Genomic DNA, 15,104 nt, shown 5'->3' with positions numbered 1-15,104 from the left:
CAGCTCTGGCCGCTAACAATAAAATAACACTTTCTTAAAGTGGTTTCCTCTATAAAGATGTGATGTCTCTGGAAGCTCCCTGAACTGAACAAACTGCAATAAAAGCTACATCAAAATTTTGCTAAAATGCACGTGGAAGCACCTGAATGAGGTGCTGTGGATGTCGGAGGCGCTCTGGGGGCATTAGTGTGGTAGCCTGCAGAGGATCCTTGGCCATACTGAGCTGTACCTGTACCCATCGGTAAGATCTGCAATAATGGCCAAAGGCATTGCTGAAAATTACTTACAGAAATGTGTGCTGGCTTAATACAATGACATGTTTTGGAAAAAAAAGATGATGTGCAGTGGTATTTTTGTCCCTTAGTAAAAATGAGAGGAATTCCATCAAATTCTCTCGTTCACAAGTAAATAAGTTTTTTGGGTTTTTTTGTTTTGTTTTTTTTTTAAATTTTTTTAGGTGATGGAAACTGAGAAGTCTCAAGATCCTGCTTGTGCAGAAATGTCCAAAGGAAACAACCAGAGTCCAACTCTGGGAAGTGGCATACTGAAATACAGAAGTCGATCCCAAGGTAAAGCTGGGTTGATAAAAGATAACAATAGTAAGATTTTTATGTTATGTATTTATTTTAGCTCTCTAAAAGTGAGATAGGTTTTCTTTCCTTTGGAGATCGTATTAGTTTAATTTGGAAGGAAAATCCCAGCTGTAAGATGTTTGCATTCAGCCTCCTGAGTTGAACTATTGTATGGATAGAAAGATGAAAGAAAATTTTGGAAGCTTCTTCCTATTTTTTTTTTCTTTCTTTTCTCTCTCTTTTTTTAACATTTACATTCCCTATATATTTCACCATACTCTAATACTGAGGTGGGGAACATGTTTCAACATGCCATTACCAAAATGCCAATTATGGTGAATACTCCCAAAATTTTCTGTTGCTTTGTCCCCAAGTCCTAACAGTAACCTCTGTGCAGAGCTCGACCACGTTCTCATCCCTAATACCCTCTGAGTCTCCCTCCCTCCTATATTCACCTTAATTTCCATTTACTCAGATGTTTTTAGCATGCTCCAGGGAGCTGCTCTGCCTGTAGCCCCTGTGGTGTGTTGGTGGCTGACTGGGGATCCAGACCTGGTTCCCGTGAGTGCTGGTGCCCCTGGGCTGTGGGTGAGCCTGGAGCTTCCCCCAGCCTGGTCCCAAGCCTGGGCTGCAGCACACAACGGAAGCTGAGGTCAGAAATGGGTAGAAAACACAGAAATATAACTGTTATAGAAGAAGAGAGGGAGAATTGATGGGAAAGGGTTAGTTGTAGGTGCCAGGAAGGTTTGGGAGTGAAGGAAGTGCCGGGATGCCAGGTCCTGCCAAGACAGCTGTCCTGGCTGTGTGCAGCAGCAGTGCGCTGCATGCCTGGGGAAGGGGAGCTTTAAAACCAGAGGTAATTTCACACCTCAAAGCAGGGAGCAGGTTTAAATCGCACTCTGGGCAGCGAGTACAAATTTTGCCTATGGATGCAGCAGCAGAACTGCTTTAATGCTGAGTGAAAACAAGTGGCTGCCTGAGCTCTGTGCTCCATCCCTCCCTGGCACTGGCAGCGATGCTTGCACAGCCTCTAGGCAAGGAGGAGGTGGCAGAAAACAGGTCTGGGGCTCTCCTGGGCAAATTTGCGGTGGGTCTACCTCAGCCCATGGCTTGTGAGCCCTGTCCCCAGGGTAAGGACAGGGCAGTGAGGGTGAAGGGAAAGCAGAGCTGCCCCTTAAGCTGGCAGCTCCAGCTTAACCTTGGTTTAAAGTAATCTTAAAGCCACGTCATGAAATCCAGCTTGTGTGAATTTGGCCTGTCTGTCTTGGGTTTTCATCTGTAAAATAGGGGTTAATGGCCGTTCCCTGCATGGTGGGGGAAACGGCAAGATAAATGTGCGGGCACTGCTGTGACTGTGGGTCCTGTGGGGACCTTGGAGAAAATGAGAATTGGAGGAGCCCTGGTGCGAGGAGCAGGGTACTCTGCGGCTAATTACAGGATGTCCTTCAAGACAAATAATTCTGTTGCTAATGTGAACTCTGCACTCTCCTCCTCTTTAAGACAACTAGGATCGTTGCCAGAAGGAAAGAAAATAGCATTTATTTGGCACATTTTTCCTTTTTCCATTCCAGAAAAATTTCCCTCAAAGTGACATGACACCTTCAGAAATGAATACTGCTACAGTGTCAGGTCTTTTAATTTTAAATAAATGAAGCTTGAGAGCTTTGTGCACTGGCAAGTGCCACTGGGTGAGAACAGCTGAATTTCTTTTCTGTCCCTGAGCTACCGGCTCAATTATCTTCTGCTTTTCCTTACTACCACAAGCAACAGCACTGAAGAGTTCAGCATCACTGAAAGATCGTAGAAAACCTGTGACAGCAGGAAAAGTTTTTAGTTAAGGATGATCAAAACTAGATTCTAACTGCCTGGTTGGGAACCGTATATTATAGTTTTAAGGCACTTTTAAAGCTGGGATTTGCAGGAGGCGATTATTGCGTGCTGGCAAGAGGATGAAGCAGCTCTGAGATGTTTGCAAGATGTATTTCTGTGGTTTTCCCTAGGTGCTGGATCCCGCTTGGAGTCCGTGGGAGAAGACGATGAGCTGACAGTGGAAAACGGTGAATCGAGTTATGAAATAGCGGTGAAATATTCCCGGGGTGGAAGAAAGCACTCTCTGCCCCAGCAGCTGGAGTCGGCGGGAGCCAGGCAGGTGGGTGGAAAGTCAGGGATGGCTCTGAGCACCTCGCTGTGCTCGGCACTTCGAGATCTGTCTGGAGCTCATAGAAGCGAGCATGGTGAAACAAGACCACATAGGTACATCACGGGGGCTGAAACCAGGCCTGGACGCCAAAATGGGATGCCTTGGGCACCTATGGAGAACTTCTTTACTCTGAGGATGGTGAAGGGGGGTACTTCTTGCTATGGCCAGGAGGTCCTAAGGCTGATCTTAGAAGTTGCAGTTCTAGACATCTGAGGACTTAAACAAAAAAATCCTGCTTCTCTTTATTTTAATGGCTTGATGATGTAGGCTTTTTTTCCTTTTCTTTCCCTTTTTTTTTTTTTTTTTTTTTTTTTGTTAGCTGATAAGAACTTTAGTATATCATGAGGCTACCCTTAATCCTTTTTAATTTAAATTGTGACTGGTACATTACAAAATGATCCTACTGTGCGAAATGCGGGAAAATTACTGTGGCAAGATCCACTTTGACTGTAATGAGCTAGGATTTCATCCCTTGAACATTTTTCTGAATATATCTGTAAGATCCCACCCCCCCTCATTCCCGACATACGCAACTTTCCCGGTATGACATCCCAGTGCCTGTGCCAAGCAATCAGAGCGACTTCCCTTGTTTGCTGATGTTTGTTAGGACTACCATATTGTGAAGAAATCCACCCGTTCCTTCAGTGCCGCCCAAGTGGAATCTCCATGGAGACTGACCCAGCCGTCCATCATTTCCAACATCGTCCTGATGAAAGGGCAAGGCAAGGTGAGGATTTCTGCATGTGGCTGTTTTCTCACATGTAGCAAGAGCTGGCATTTAAGAGGTGTCTCCAAAGCCCAAGACTTCCATAAGCTCTCAGGTAGCCAATAATAATAATAACAGTAATGACAAACAAATGCCATTTTCAAATGTAAATGCCAAACTTACACCTGCAAAATACAGGGGGAGCGATGTTCATGCCGTGCATTTGACTTGCGGTGGCTTTCATTCTGATTTGGTGCATCTGGTCATTACTGAGATATCAAATATTAATAATGGAGCTATAAATATGTATGTTTATGCAAAGTTGGTGCAGCTACAGAAGAGTACCTGTTTGCATGCATATTTATGGACAAGCATATTGTATCTCTGTGGAATCTGGATACATAAAAAAAATCACTGCAAATTAAGCATTAAACACAAAGACAGGTTCCTGCTTGATTGCTTATCTGAGAGCACTGAATTCTCTGGGTCAAAGAGTCTTCTTTTCTCCCCCCAGTAATGTGTTTGCACATTTGCTAGATACCAGCTGGTTGAATGCTAAGGGAAAATAGAGAAGCATTAACCTAGGTGTATATTGTTTTCCCTAATCCAATCCACACCATTTTTGGAGCCATCATTTAAATATGCTAAAAATATGCATGTCTTTTTCTGAAGTACTCTTTAAATTCATAAGGTGGATATGTTTTGGACTAAAAAGACTTGTTTTGACTTTAAAGCTCAAATATAAAACAAATTCCTTGTTGTGCTTTAAGTTTAGCAAAGAGTAAGAAATAGTGATTTCTCTGGGTAGATTGACTCATGGTTGCAGTAAGTCTCCTTGTTTTGGGAGCTTCAAGTCTTCCCTGACATTTCCAAGTGAATATTTCTTCATTTTTCACATACTTTTCTTTTTTACCCCATTTTTCTCATAAGAATTAGATTGTTTCTCCCTGTGGGATAAGCCACCCTCTTCCTGCCTTTCTGCAATTAGCTCCAAGTCGTTACGAAGCAGTTCGGAGCATGCAGGCTCTAGTGATCGTGAACCACCTCAAACAACTGCTATTCTGGGCACATTTCACCCACTTTCTGAGCAATCATCTCTGTTAGGGATTGCACTGTGTACAATTTCTACAGCAGCTTTTGCTTTATTATCTCTATGCAGAACCGGGACTTGAAAAGTATTTCCACAGAGTTGCCATGTTGGTGGCTGGGAGCCAAGTGTTTGCTCTTGGTTTTTCTTCTGTAGGAAGATCTGCAAGGGGTGGTTTTCTGCTATGGAGTGGCAGCGCTTCTCTGGGAAGGTGGGCTAATGTGGGAACGACTGTGCTTTGCAGCCGTATTTCTCCCAACCCGCCCCACGGAGCAGTGGGGAGAACTGCTGTGTCTGTGTAGGGGAATGCCAGGAGCCTCCTGCTTTCTGTAGGTTGCTTTGCAGTTGATAACTGCATAGTAAACAGTTAGTTATTTTGTGTTGCAGGGGGGAGCTAGGATGCTTCCTTTCTAGAAATCAGTAATGTCTTATCAAATTACTAGAAGCTCATAACTGTGGTAGTCTATTTTATATTCATAAAGTAAAACAAAAGAGCTGGTTGTTGTGTTGGGTTGTAAACACAGCGTTAGTGCCTGCCCTGGCAGCATCCCTCAGCTGGAGAGCACTGCCTGAGGCGCTAATAATAACCGTGGCTTCAGATCACTGAAGCACAACAGTTTTCCACCTCCCTTGTCCACCTGGTCGGTGACTTTTCTCTTTATTCTGTAAAATACATGTACAGCGGTGACAAGAGGAGAAATATGTGGGGGGAATGGATCAAGGAAGCGATTTGGCTGGGAAATAACTCAGCAGAAGGGGGAGAGGTTCGTTCTGCTGTGCTCATCCGTTCCCTGATCAGCTTCACAAGACAGTCCCACAGCCAGCCGGGGCAGCGCAGGGGCAAGAGCTAACAGATGGAGCCCTGGGGAATGTATTGATCTAGATTTATTTAAATACAACATGGTACATGTCTCCAGAATAATTAAAAATGTACATGTGCATGGCAGTCCCCCCACGCCAGCCCCCTTCCAGCTGCATTCCTGACATTACAGCACTGACCTTATGTCATGTTCTTAAGCTTTTCTTTTTCCTGAGGAAACACAGGATCTGTGACAGCAGAGAAGACTACAGTTAATCCTGGATATAGATCTCAGGGGTGGGAATCTACTGCCTGTCAATTTAAGAGCAATGTGTTACAGTTTTTAAAATGGGAATAGGATAACATAAAGCCATTGACCCATTGTTTAAAAAAAAAATAAAAAATCTCGAAATAGCATTTTTGCCTTTTAGCATAAGGTGCCTGCTGCTACTTTTTGGGCTGGTAAGTGTGTTGATATTAGAGTGAAAGTAAATCAGGAAATGCAAGCAGAGGTAAGGTGGCAGTGCGATTCGGCAGCAGCTATTAGGTTTTCATCTTTCATTTGTCTTGTACGTTATCGACAGTCTTTCTCACACAGGTGATAATAGAGTAAGATGCCAGCTGTGTGTCTTCTCCCTTCTCTGTAGGGTCTTGGATTCAGCATTGTGGGAGGTCAGGATTCTGCTCGTGGACGCATGGGGATTTTCGTGAAGACTATATTCCCAAATGGAGCAGCGGCTGCTGATGGAAGGCTTAAAGAAGGTATGGTAGAGAGAATCCAACTGCATATGAAGGACCACAGTGGGATATTATTTCAGTCCAGCAGAAAAATTCGAGTACAGCTTTATTTAGGCACCTGGCCATCAGCAAGAGGCTGTGGAGGATGTAACACACCCTGTTTGTCCATCCTGGGGAAGATCATTCATAGCAGTTAACTTGATTATATTGCATATTGAGAAGGGGAAACTACAGCATGATGGTTTTTTTTTCCCCTTCCTCTTCCATGAACTTTATTTGCCCAAGCTATAATCTGCAATTCTTCAGTTAGAGAGGGTCATTGACAGCAGTGAAACATGTCTATCCAACCAACATCTGGCTTAAAGGTGCTGGTCCAGGAGGGGTTATACAGAGGGATATGCTGGGGAGAGGCCGTTTTGATCCCTTGTGCTCTCTGAGCCTCTTGGTATGATTTTGACATGGATCAACAAGTAAGAGTCATAACCAGAAAAAGAAAAGAGGAAGGATGGGATTGGCAGTAAGATCACCCAGCTGGTTAGAGAAGCATATATATCCCGATTTTATTACTGCTTTTCCAGTCTTGATCTCTGAGCTGGACGTATGGACTGTTCTGTTTCTGTTTGCACCCTGGTCCAAGTGCTCCCATGCCAGACAGACAGACTGTCATGCACTGTTGAAAGTACAAAGTGACCATGAGTTTAAAGCGGTGGTTTACAACCCTTCTGCAGGGGTTGGGTTACTCCTTATCCGCAGAAAGCTGCTCCTGTGTTACTTCCCTCAAGCTGCTCCTGTGTTACTTCTCTCCTTCTCATATCATCATTCCCCTCGTTACATCTCATCACACTTGTTGTATTTGAGGCTGCTTTTGGTGCCAACTCTCACACTTACTGCCAGAGGGAAGCTCGTATCCCTGCAGCATAGGTTGTGCACTTGCCATGGGAAGCCAATAAGTAGCAGCTGTCCCATAAACTCAGCAAGCCTTTGCGTTTGCAGGCTATTCAGAGCTCACATACTCTTTTTCTTTTTCTTTTTTTTTTTTTTTTTAACGGGGGCAAGGAAAGGAGTGGAGGGTTAGACTTGGCTGATGGCATTGCCCCATCTAATTTTGCACAGATGCAACTAAAATTGCAGAAAGTGGATCTGGATCCTGGTCACTTTACCCTCCCTTTAATAAAATGAAGGTAGATCAACACAGCTGGGTGTAAGTAGTAAGACCCAGAGCCTGGGAGCAGGTAGAAATGTGACGGGACATGTTCTTTTGGGTGAGAAGGGCATTTGCTATCACAGTGCGTGGGCTACTCGCTTCTCCATCTGCACGTGTTTAGTAAGAGGACACGTTTGCTTTCTGCAGCAAGGCCAGTTTTCTCTGGACAGGCTTTGGAGTGAGGTGCTGTAGTGTTTCACTCAGATTCTTGTTTCTCCTGCTGATACACACAAAAGAAAGGGAGTTTTGTAGTCCCTTTGAACTTCATGTTATGAACATCTATTTTCAGACTTTAGTTAAAATCCATAGTGTTTTCAGCTTGTTTGTTAGTATAAGAATGCCAAGCTAAGGATCTCTGCTGAAGTCTTTACTGTGCTAATTCATCACTATTAACTTGTAAAGGCATTAGGACAAGTGAAAATAAACTGAGAACAGTAAAAGGCTTTTTACTGAGCAGTTAATTGGAATCCTTATAGTAGCGGGTCACCTTATGTACAGGAAAGGTTTTTTACATCTCTATTGTCTGTATATTGCTGACTTCATTTTTTGTATCTAATTACCAGGGGATGAAATCCTAGAAGTTAATGGAGAGTCTCTACAAGGGCTGACCCATCAGGAGGCCATTCAGAGGTTTAAGGTAACGTAGATGTACTACAGGAGAGATTCATGCTTCTCTTCGTTCAGTGCCATTTAGCACCCTGGGCTTCATATTCTTTCGCTGCCACAAATTACTGTATGCAGGTTTACTGGCAAATGTTGGTGTATCCTATCTCCTTATTTGGGTTCTGTGGTGTCTCTCCAGCAACTCAAGAAAGGAGTGGTGACCCTGACGGTGCGCACGCGGCTGCGCAGCCCGAACCTCACGCCCTGTGTGACTCCCACCTTGCTGAGCCGCTCCAGCTCCCCCAGCTCCAGTGCCAGCGGTGGCACGCCAGTCCCCGGCCCCGACGAGGCGGATGGTTCCTCCTCCAGCCGCAAAGGACCCGGCCCAAAGGACAGGATCGTCATGGATGTGACGCTCAATAAAGGTGAGGGTCCATTGAAATGGGCTTGGAGAACAAATCCCTGCTTCTTAGGGGAGTTTTTGGGAATAGGCTAGAGGCTCTAATATCCAGGGCACCTACCCATGTCCATTTGATCTTAAACCGCAGGATGGGGGAGAAAAACATCCTCTAATCCAAAAACCTTTAAAGAGTTCCCCCTTCTACACTTTGCTGCTCCAGTCAGGAGACTCTTACGGGTAGCAATCAGTGTCCATGCGGCTGAAAGGAGGAGGCTGTGAGATACCAGGTAAAATGTGAATCAGCCTCTTGGCAGCCCGAATGGTCATGCCCTTCTTGTAAAGGGCAGCTCTGGGGAAGGCAAAGCCACACAGAGTGCTCAGAATTGCCCAGATGAACTGTTTGAACTCGTGCCTGGGGGTTGCTGTCATTATCAATAATTGCACGAGGTAAACTTAGAGCATATGCTCTGTGTGGTGGGATAAATATGCCTATTTTAAAGGCTTAAAATTTGCTGATTTTAAAGATTGGATTAAAAATTTGAGAGAGAAGGTAGGATGTTCAGGAATTCCTACTTTAGGAATGCTGTTACCTGAAGGGAAGCAAAGGTGAAAGTGGACAGTGGTGGTAGTTGAACCAGAGATAACGCCTCACCTTTCTTCGTCTCTCTTTGCTGAGGGATGCCGTGCAGATATTTAACAGAAGAGAGTGGTACAGTCGGTGGCATCTTCTGTGCTCACGTTTTGTGCAGTAATTTTAAAGGACATCTTTATTGGATTGCTGCCCCCACTCCTTTGTGCCTTGGACCAGATCAGACCTTGTGCGACATTTCCAGGCGGTTCCCACGGCACACAGAAAATTTGCTGGGAGTGATGGATCTCAGAAAACAGTTGGGATCAGATATTTCCAGTCCTGATTTCCATTGTTGGTCTTGGCTTCCTGGCTGACTGCACCTAGGGCCAGCCCTGAAACAATACATGAGTCTTGGTCTCAGATGGGATGTGGGAACACAAACACTTGTGTGTCCTGTGTGATTGCAATCTGCTACTTTTCTTTGTACTTTTTGTTTTTCACAGAGCCAGGGGTTGGGCTCGGCATTGGTGCCTGTTGTCTCACACTGGAAAACAGTTCTCCAGGAATATACATTCACAGCCTGGCCCCGGGATCAGTGGCTAAAATGGATGGCAGATTAAGGTTAGTTAAAGCAGAAACATGCTGGAGTGGTTTTACAATAAAATTGATTGAGACTTTGTTTTCACCAATTGGTTGGTGTAGCCGGGAGGGAATTTATACTTAAGAGTTCACCAAAAAGAAAACATTTAAATAAAGACATTCCAAAGTGGTATTAAATACCCAGGAAACATTATTCTGTGTGCTGGAAGCAGCATAATCATTAAGGTTTGGGTTTTTTTTTTAATTCTCTATACAGAAAACTGAGCCTAATAGCACCCTTTGAGAAAGCGGAGCAGCAAGAAGTGCAGCCTCATGTCTTTTTGTCAGAGCTGCAGCCAGAGACCCCAGATTGGGAGGAAATTTGCAGAGCTCTGCTAAAAGCTCAAGTCACCTGAAACTCTTAAAAAGAGCTGGGGGAGATGTTCTTGCAGCTGACTGTGCCCATGGCTGCAGCAGTGCTTTTCTGCCCTTACTCTCTGTCTGGCAGGATCGCTGCAGGCTGACCTGCCCGTCTCATTTACTCTGTCATGGAGTTTGGATGTCTTTAAGGAACCATAAGAGAGAGAAGCAATCATTCCTAGGATTCCCTTGTGCTTTACGGTGGATTAAGTGACAGAAAGTTATTTGCGATTTCTTTCCTGGAGGCTTCATTTTTAAAATCCATTGGAGGAAATCTTCCACCTTCCTGCGTTCCTGCATAAATGCTGGTGGGCACTGGGAGCATCACTCGGGAAGGGAGGCTCTGCTGAAGACCCGCTGGGACCACACGATCCGCACTGAACGTGTGGTGTGAGCGCTGGTGCAGAGAGGCTGAGCAAATGCCTTGCTTTCACATGGCTAGAGAGTGCTTTCTGTTTCCTTGCTCACCAGGAAAACTCTGATAGAGCAATTTGATTTTTTGGAATAAGGAAAGAAGATAATTTTATGGTGGTATCCCTGCCAAAACCGTTGAACATTCATACCATATCGAAATGTCTATAGGAGACAGTATTTAATGCTAACTTGCTTTCTTATAAGCCTCTTTGGAAAAGATGGCGGTGCTGGTTGCGTCTGTATGTAACAGCTGTATCGTTTATTAGGTTTAAGTGATTGATTATATCCAGGCATGCTTCCCAGATTTCTAGCTTGCTTCTTTGAGACATTGCTTCTGTTGTCCCATCAGCGGTTTATGGCTCCATAAGCCAAAACTTACATGATGGTTTGGATTTTTGGAAAACTTCATTAATCAAATACTGGCCTTGCAATACCAGGAGAGGTTTGAATCCAGCTCCTCCATATCTGAGCTCCCCCTCTCAATCATGTGCCTGTGTAAGTGACTCCATTTGTGTAGTTTCTAATAGCTGTTTAAATCTAAAAGACGGGCAGAGCAGCAGCATGATTACAGAACTGATAGGTCACCCTTTGCTTTCCTGAGCCTGTGCCAGAAGTACACGTTACTGAAAGCTGCCACGTGCAATTGCCTTTCTGCCTTTGGTGTGTGGACTCACAGTGCAAACTCATTTCCGTTGCCACAAGTAGCCCAGTGTAAACCAGCAGTAGTAGATTGTTTGAGAATGTCTATTAAAAGCAAATGCTTTAGTAATTATGGAGAAGGCTTTAATGATATCCCTAGTTGATGATCTTTTCTTTTGAATAGTTCCAGATGTCTGAGCATCATGTGCAAGAGTTAAGAAATTGGAAAAACAAAACTAAACAATCTTTGCTTTCCTCTCAGAGGTTTTTGTTTTTTCTTTTTGTCTTTTCAATGGGTTCTATAAGTTAATTTGAAGCAAATACAGGCTTATCTCACTCAATTTTTTCCTGGAGTCATTTCATAAACTCATATCTAAATAAAGAATTTCTTATCACTGCTTATGTTAAGCAATTTAATATGATGGGAAGGAACAGCCTGTCTGAATCTAATTTTTCCTCTTCTGTGCTCAACAAGTATCTGAATGCAGAACTAGAAATGAAGTTTGCATTCAGCCCAGTCCAAATGCAGCCAATTTTCTCTGTTGATTTAATAGGGTTTGTAGCACTGATGGTAAGTGCAGAAGGGATTGCTGGACCTCCATCCCGAAGTCAACAAGACTTAAAGCATTCACATCATTGGGAGCAAGAGCAAGACTGGCTTCTTTGCAAGTCAGATCTTTTCCAGACGCTTGTATCTTTGAAAAAGCTTGGCCATCAGTTGAAAGCACAAATGTTTTTGTAAAAGGCGGTTGTGATTAACTGGCTCTATGTCTCTCTGCAGTCGGGGCGACCAGATCCTGGAGGCAGATTCAGTGAGCCTGCGTCATGCGGCGTTAAGTGAAGCCTACGCCATCCTGAGCGAATGTGGTCCAGGTCCAGTCAGCCTTATCATTAGTCGGCATCCTAACCCAAAGGTGAGGAGAGAATGTGTTAGTGTATCTGGGTTGTTTTCATCCGGTGCTACAATTTGAGTCTTGCTGTTGGGAAAGTAGCAAATGAAGAATATTGGATTTTTCTCTCTATGGCATGTGTTGTGCAAGAAGTCAGGACTGTAATGATGCCTTCCAGTTTTGTAAGTTGTAGCAATGCTGGACTGTCCCTGCTGCTTTTCACTTAGTCATCCACTGATCAAATGCAATTTTCCTGGAACTACTTGAGTGAAGTGTTCCCATCTTTCTCGGTACTTGGACCAAGTGGCAATGCAAAAATGGCACAAGTCCTCTTCCTCTTTAAAGTTATTTTGCAGTTAATTTGTCTTTGAGTAGAATATAATTTAGGGCCAGGAATATAAATATCAACAGATTGAACTGATCAGCTATAATAAAGTAGTAGGAATACTGTTTTTAAAAAAGCAAAATCTGTCCAAAGATCAAAGTTTTCCTTCAGGAATTAAAACGTGAGAATCTGGAATGTGCTGCTACTGTGAAATCTGTGCAAGGGCAATTTGGAAATAAGGCTGTGTTTACAAAGTGAGTATTTTCAAGCAATTTTAAAAAATTGATGATAGAAGATAAAAGCCTTTTAACCAAGCTACAGGGAATAACAGCTTCTTTTATTTCAATATTTCAAAGAATTTCATGAGTGTACAAAACCTTCCTGTTTAAACAGGAATGAAGCTGTAAAAATATTTGCATTAGTGGGTCCAGAGAGCTCTGACTTTTGAACTCGTAACTACAAATGGAGGCCTTAATAAATCCATATCTAGGAGAACTCAAGTTTCTTATTTTATAATTAATTGCGTATTTTCTGCTAAATCAAATATACAAACAATAGACAAATAGGGGTCTACTGCCCACAGTTTATTATCATTGCTGCGAGGCCTTGTGCTGCTAAAAAGAAAGAGGCAGTGGTTGTTAGTCAAAGGTAAGCATGGAGGGGGTAAAAATTGGGCGTATAGCCTAAGATAACAGTCGTTCTGGGGAGTCTGTATGCTGTGCTGAACCAGCATGATGGTTCGATTCGATTGCGTTATTAAGGCATATAGACTTTTTGGAGAGTCTGTAAGTAGCGTGAAATACAGACTCCATGAAGTGGAGCCTGCCCTCTCTCCTCTGTCCTTCATCTTGCTGTGGTGATGGCTTGAAAGCCGATGAGTGACCTAACCAGGTATCTGCTGAGAAGATGAACTGAGTTAAGCTAATTGCTTGCTATTACTCAGTAACAGAGGGAAACTATTAAGTGGCTTCTATTGCAGTTTTCCATAAGTGATATTTAAAATAACAACAAATCCTTTGCCAAGAAATGCTAAGAAAAGCTAGAAGTTCAGCTGGAGACACCCTGAAGCATTTCTTCCCCCTAGGCAGCACTGAATCCACAGTCCCTCATAGTTGGATCTCTGAAGGAGTGTCCATATGGGGACCCATATTTATCGTTGTGTCACTGTCACCCTTTTTCTGACAGCACTGGGGAATCTACAGAAGTGTGTCAGGTATTTTATTTGATTAGCTCTTAATAATACCCCAGCCTGCAGATTGTAGTTAGGAATTAGTTTGTCCCTCTCCAGTTTGATCTGCCTGAGGCATAGAGGATGCTAAAAATCAAAATTGGCAGAGCTTGCAGAATTGTGGATTTTTGGTTAGCTTTAAACAAATACTGTAGTCTGCTCAGCACCTAGTTTTACTCTTGGGACATCTTATACCCAAAGGTTTGTGTAAAGGTCCTGGAGCATACTCTCAGGGCTTGGTTTGTGTCCTGTGGGAACTCCCCGTGCCCCAGGAGCCCGGAGGCTTTTGGTTTGCTGTAAGGTCATGCCACAGGCTGAAAACAGAGATGTATTTCTACAAACGCTCATGTTGGTTTAGACATTTTTATACTTAATGTCTCATTTTATGACACAAAAGGTCCACAGTACATTTTGTTGCTGAATATATTCACTTCGGTGTTTTCATGTACTTCCAAGAGAAATACCACAAAATTTTCTTTCTTCTTGTTATTCTGAGTGAATGTGGCATTTAAACTATGTTTAAACTGCTGAGTTTGCTTAGGAATCTTTCAAATCTTCATGGTTCAGAAAGATTCAAGTTTCTAGTCTCTATTTATGCTGAATTTTAATTCATGTAAAGCAATGTGTATAGAAATCATTTTTGACAGAATTAACTTGCTTTCTGTTTTTAAATATATATTCCTTCAGACTAGTTGTTCCTGTTATAAAATTATGTGGACTTTTCCAGTAATAAGAATTAAGTGCATGGCAGTAATTCAGAACAAAATTAGCAAATATGGTAAACCAGTATTTATTCTTAAACCAGAGAAACATTAATTACCAATTACTGATTTAGGTTTTCTTTTTAAAAGCATGGAGAAATGAAAATTAAAAAGACAGCTAATATCTCGGGAAGTCTGGTATTCTTCCGGTAGATCAAGTGTAGAATATCTTCTGTTGCTGATGTATGCTTGTACATAGCAGGCTTTGTCTATTTTAAAGTAATATTTTCTTGATAAATCAATGTACAGCACTTAATTGAGTTAAAATTATGCTGTAATAGCTTCATTTGATTTCTTTAAGTCTAGTGCTGTTTTGTTTGTTTGTGTAATGTGGCACTTGGATGTGGTCTTCATGAAGTCAGCAGGCTTCTGCCTCCTGGTTTCTGCAGGAGAGTGGCATGGAAGGAGTCTGAATCAGGGGACCAGGACTCAGGAGCTCTCAACTAGGTCTTCTTCACTGCATCTTTAAAAATAGTAGCATATCTGAAATGAATCATGTATTTTTTAGTGATAAGTGGTCAGACTTTCATCTTCATTTCATCTACCCAGTTTGATCTCTGTCTTCCACTTGACTTTAGGTTTCTGAGCAGGAGATGGATGAAGCAATTGCACGTACTACCCACCGAGAGAGCAAGGATGCCAGCTCCTCTCACGTCACAGGTAGCAGCATGTTCTCTCCTAATAAATGTCCTTTTCCAGATGCAGGAAGCTTTAAGGACATGCTCTTGGGTTCCCCAACATCAATATTTTGAGGGCCCTCAAAACAGCAGAACAGTTTAGGGTGTATAATCACTCTGTCCACTGCAGGAATTTTAGCAAAAACATCTAGTTCAACTGGATCAACTCTATAGCTCATGTTACTTGCTTTGTTTCGATAGGCTGACATGATCTGAAAGTAGGGTTGCCAAGAGGTGGTTGGTCTATCGTCTCTTCAAGATGAACGGGAAGCACAGTGTCCCGGTAGGACA

The 15,104-nt window shown here is 43.0% G+C and overlaps 1 protein-coding gene across 1 annotated transcript in view; it reads left to right on the top strand.

Moving 5' to 3' along the window:
- The window catches only part of PDZD2 (PDZ domain containing 2), a gene marked incomplete at both ends in the record, with an annotated part of 140,247 nt that overhangs the window by 102,856 nt on the left and 22,287 nt on the right, over positions 1-15,104 (top strand). Inside the window, 9 exons of the mRNA XM_082337490.1 lie at positions 458-569; positions 2,573-2,721; positions 3,380-3,499; positions 6,012-6,126; positions 7,870-7,943; positions 8,109-8,334; positions 9,384-9,501; positions 11,714-11,846; positions 14,715-14,796. Of these exons, the coding sequence (XP_082193616.1) occupies positions 458-569; positions 2,573-2,721; positions 3,380-3,499; positions 6,012-6,126; positions 7,870-7,943; positions 8,109-8,334; positions 9,384-9,501; positions 11,714-11,846; positions 14,715-14,796 (1,129 nt within the window). The remainder of the gene's footprint in view (positions 1-457; positions 570-2,572; positions 2,722-3,379; positions 3,500-6,011; positions 6,127-7,869; positions 7,944-8,108; positions 8,335-9,383; positions 9,502-11,713; positions 11,847-14,714; positions 14,797-15,104) is intronic.

The sequence above is a fragment of the Platalea leucorodia genome (genome assembly GCF_965183815.1).
Source record: "Platalea leucorodia genome assembly, chromosome: Z".
Classification (NCBI taxonomy): Eukaryota; Metazoa; Chordata; class Aves; order Pelecaniformes; family Threskiornithidae; genus Platalea; species Platalea leucorodia.
The sequence above is the reverse complement of the archived record's forward strand: the minus strand, read 5'-3'. Positions and strand labels throughout refer to the sequence as shown.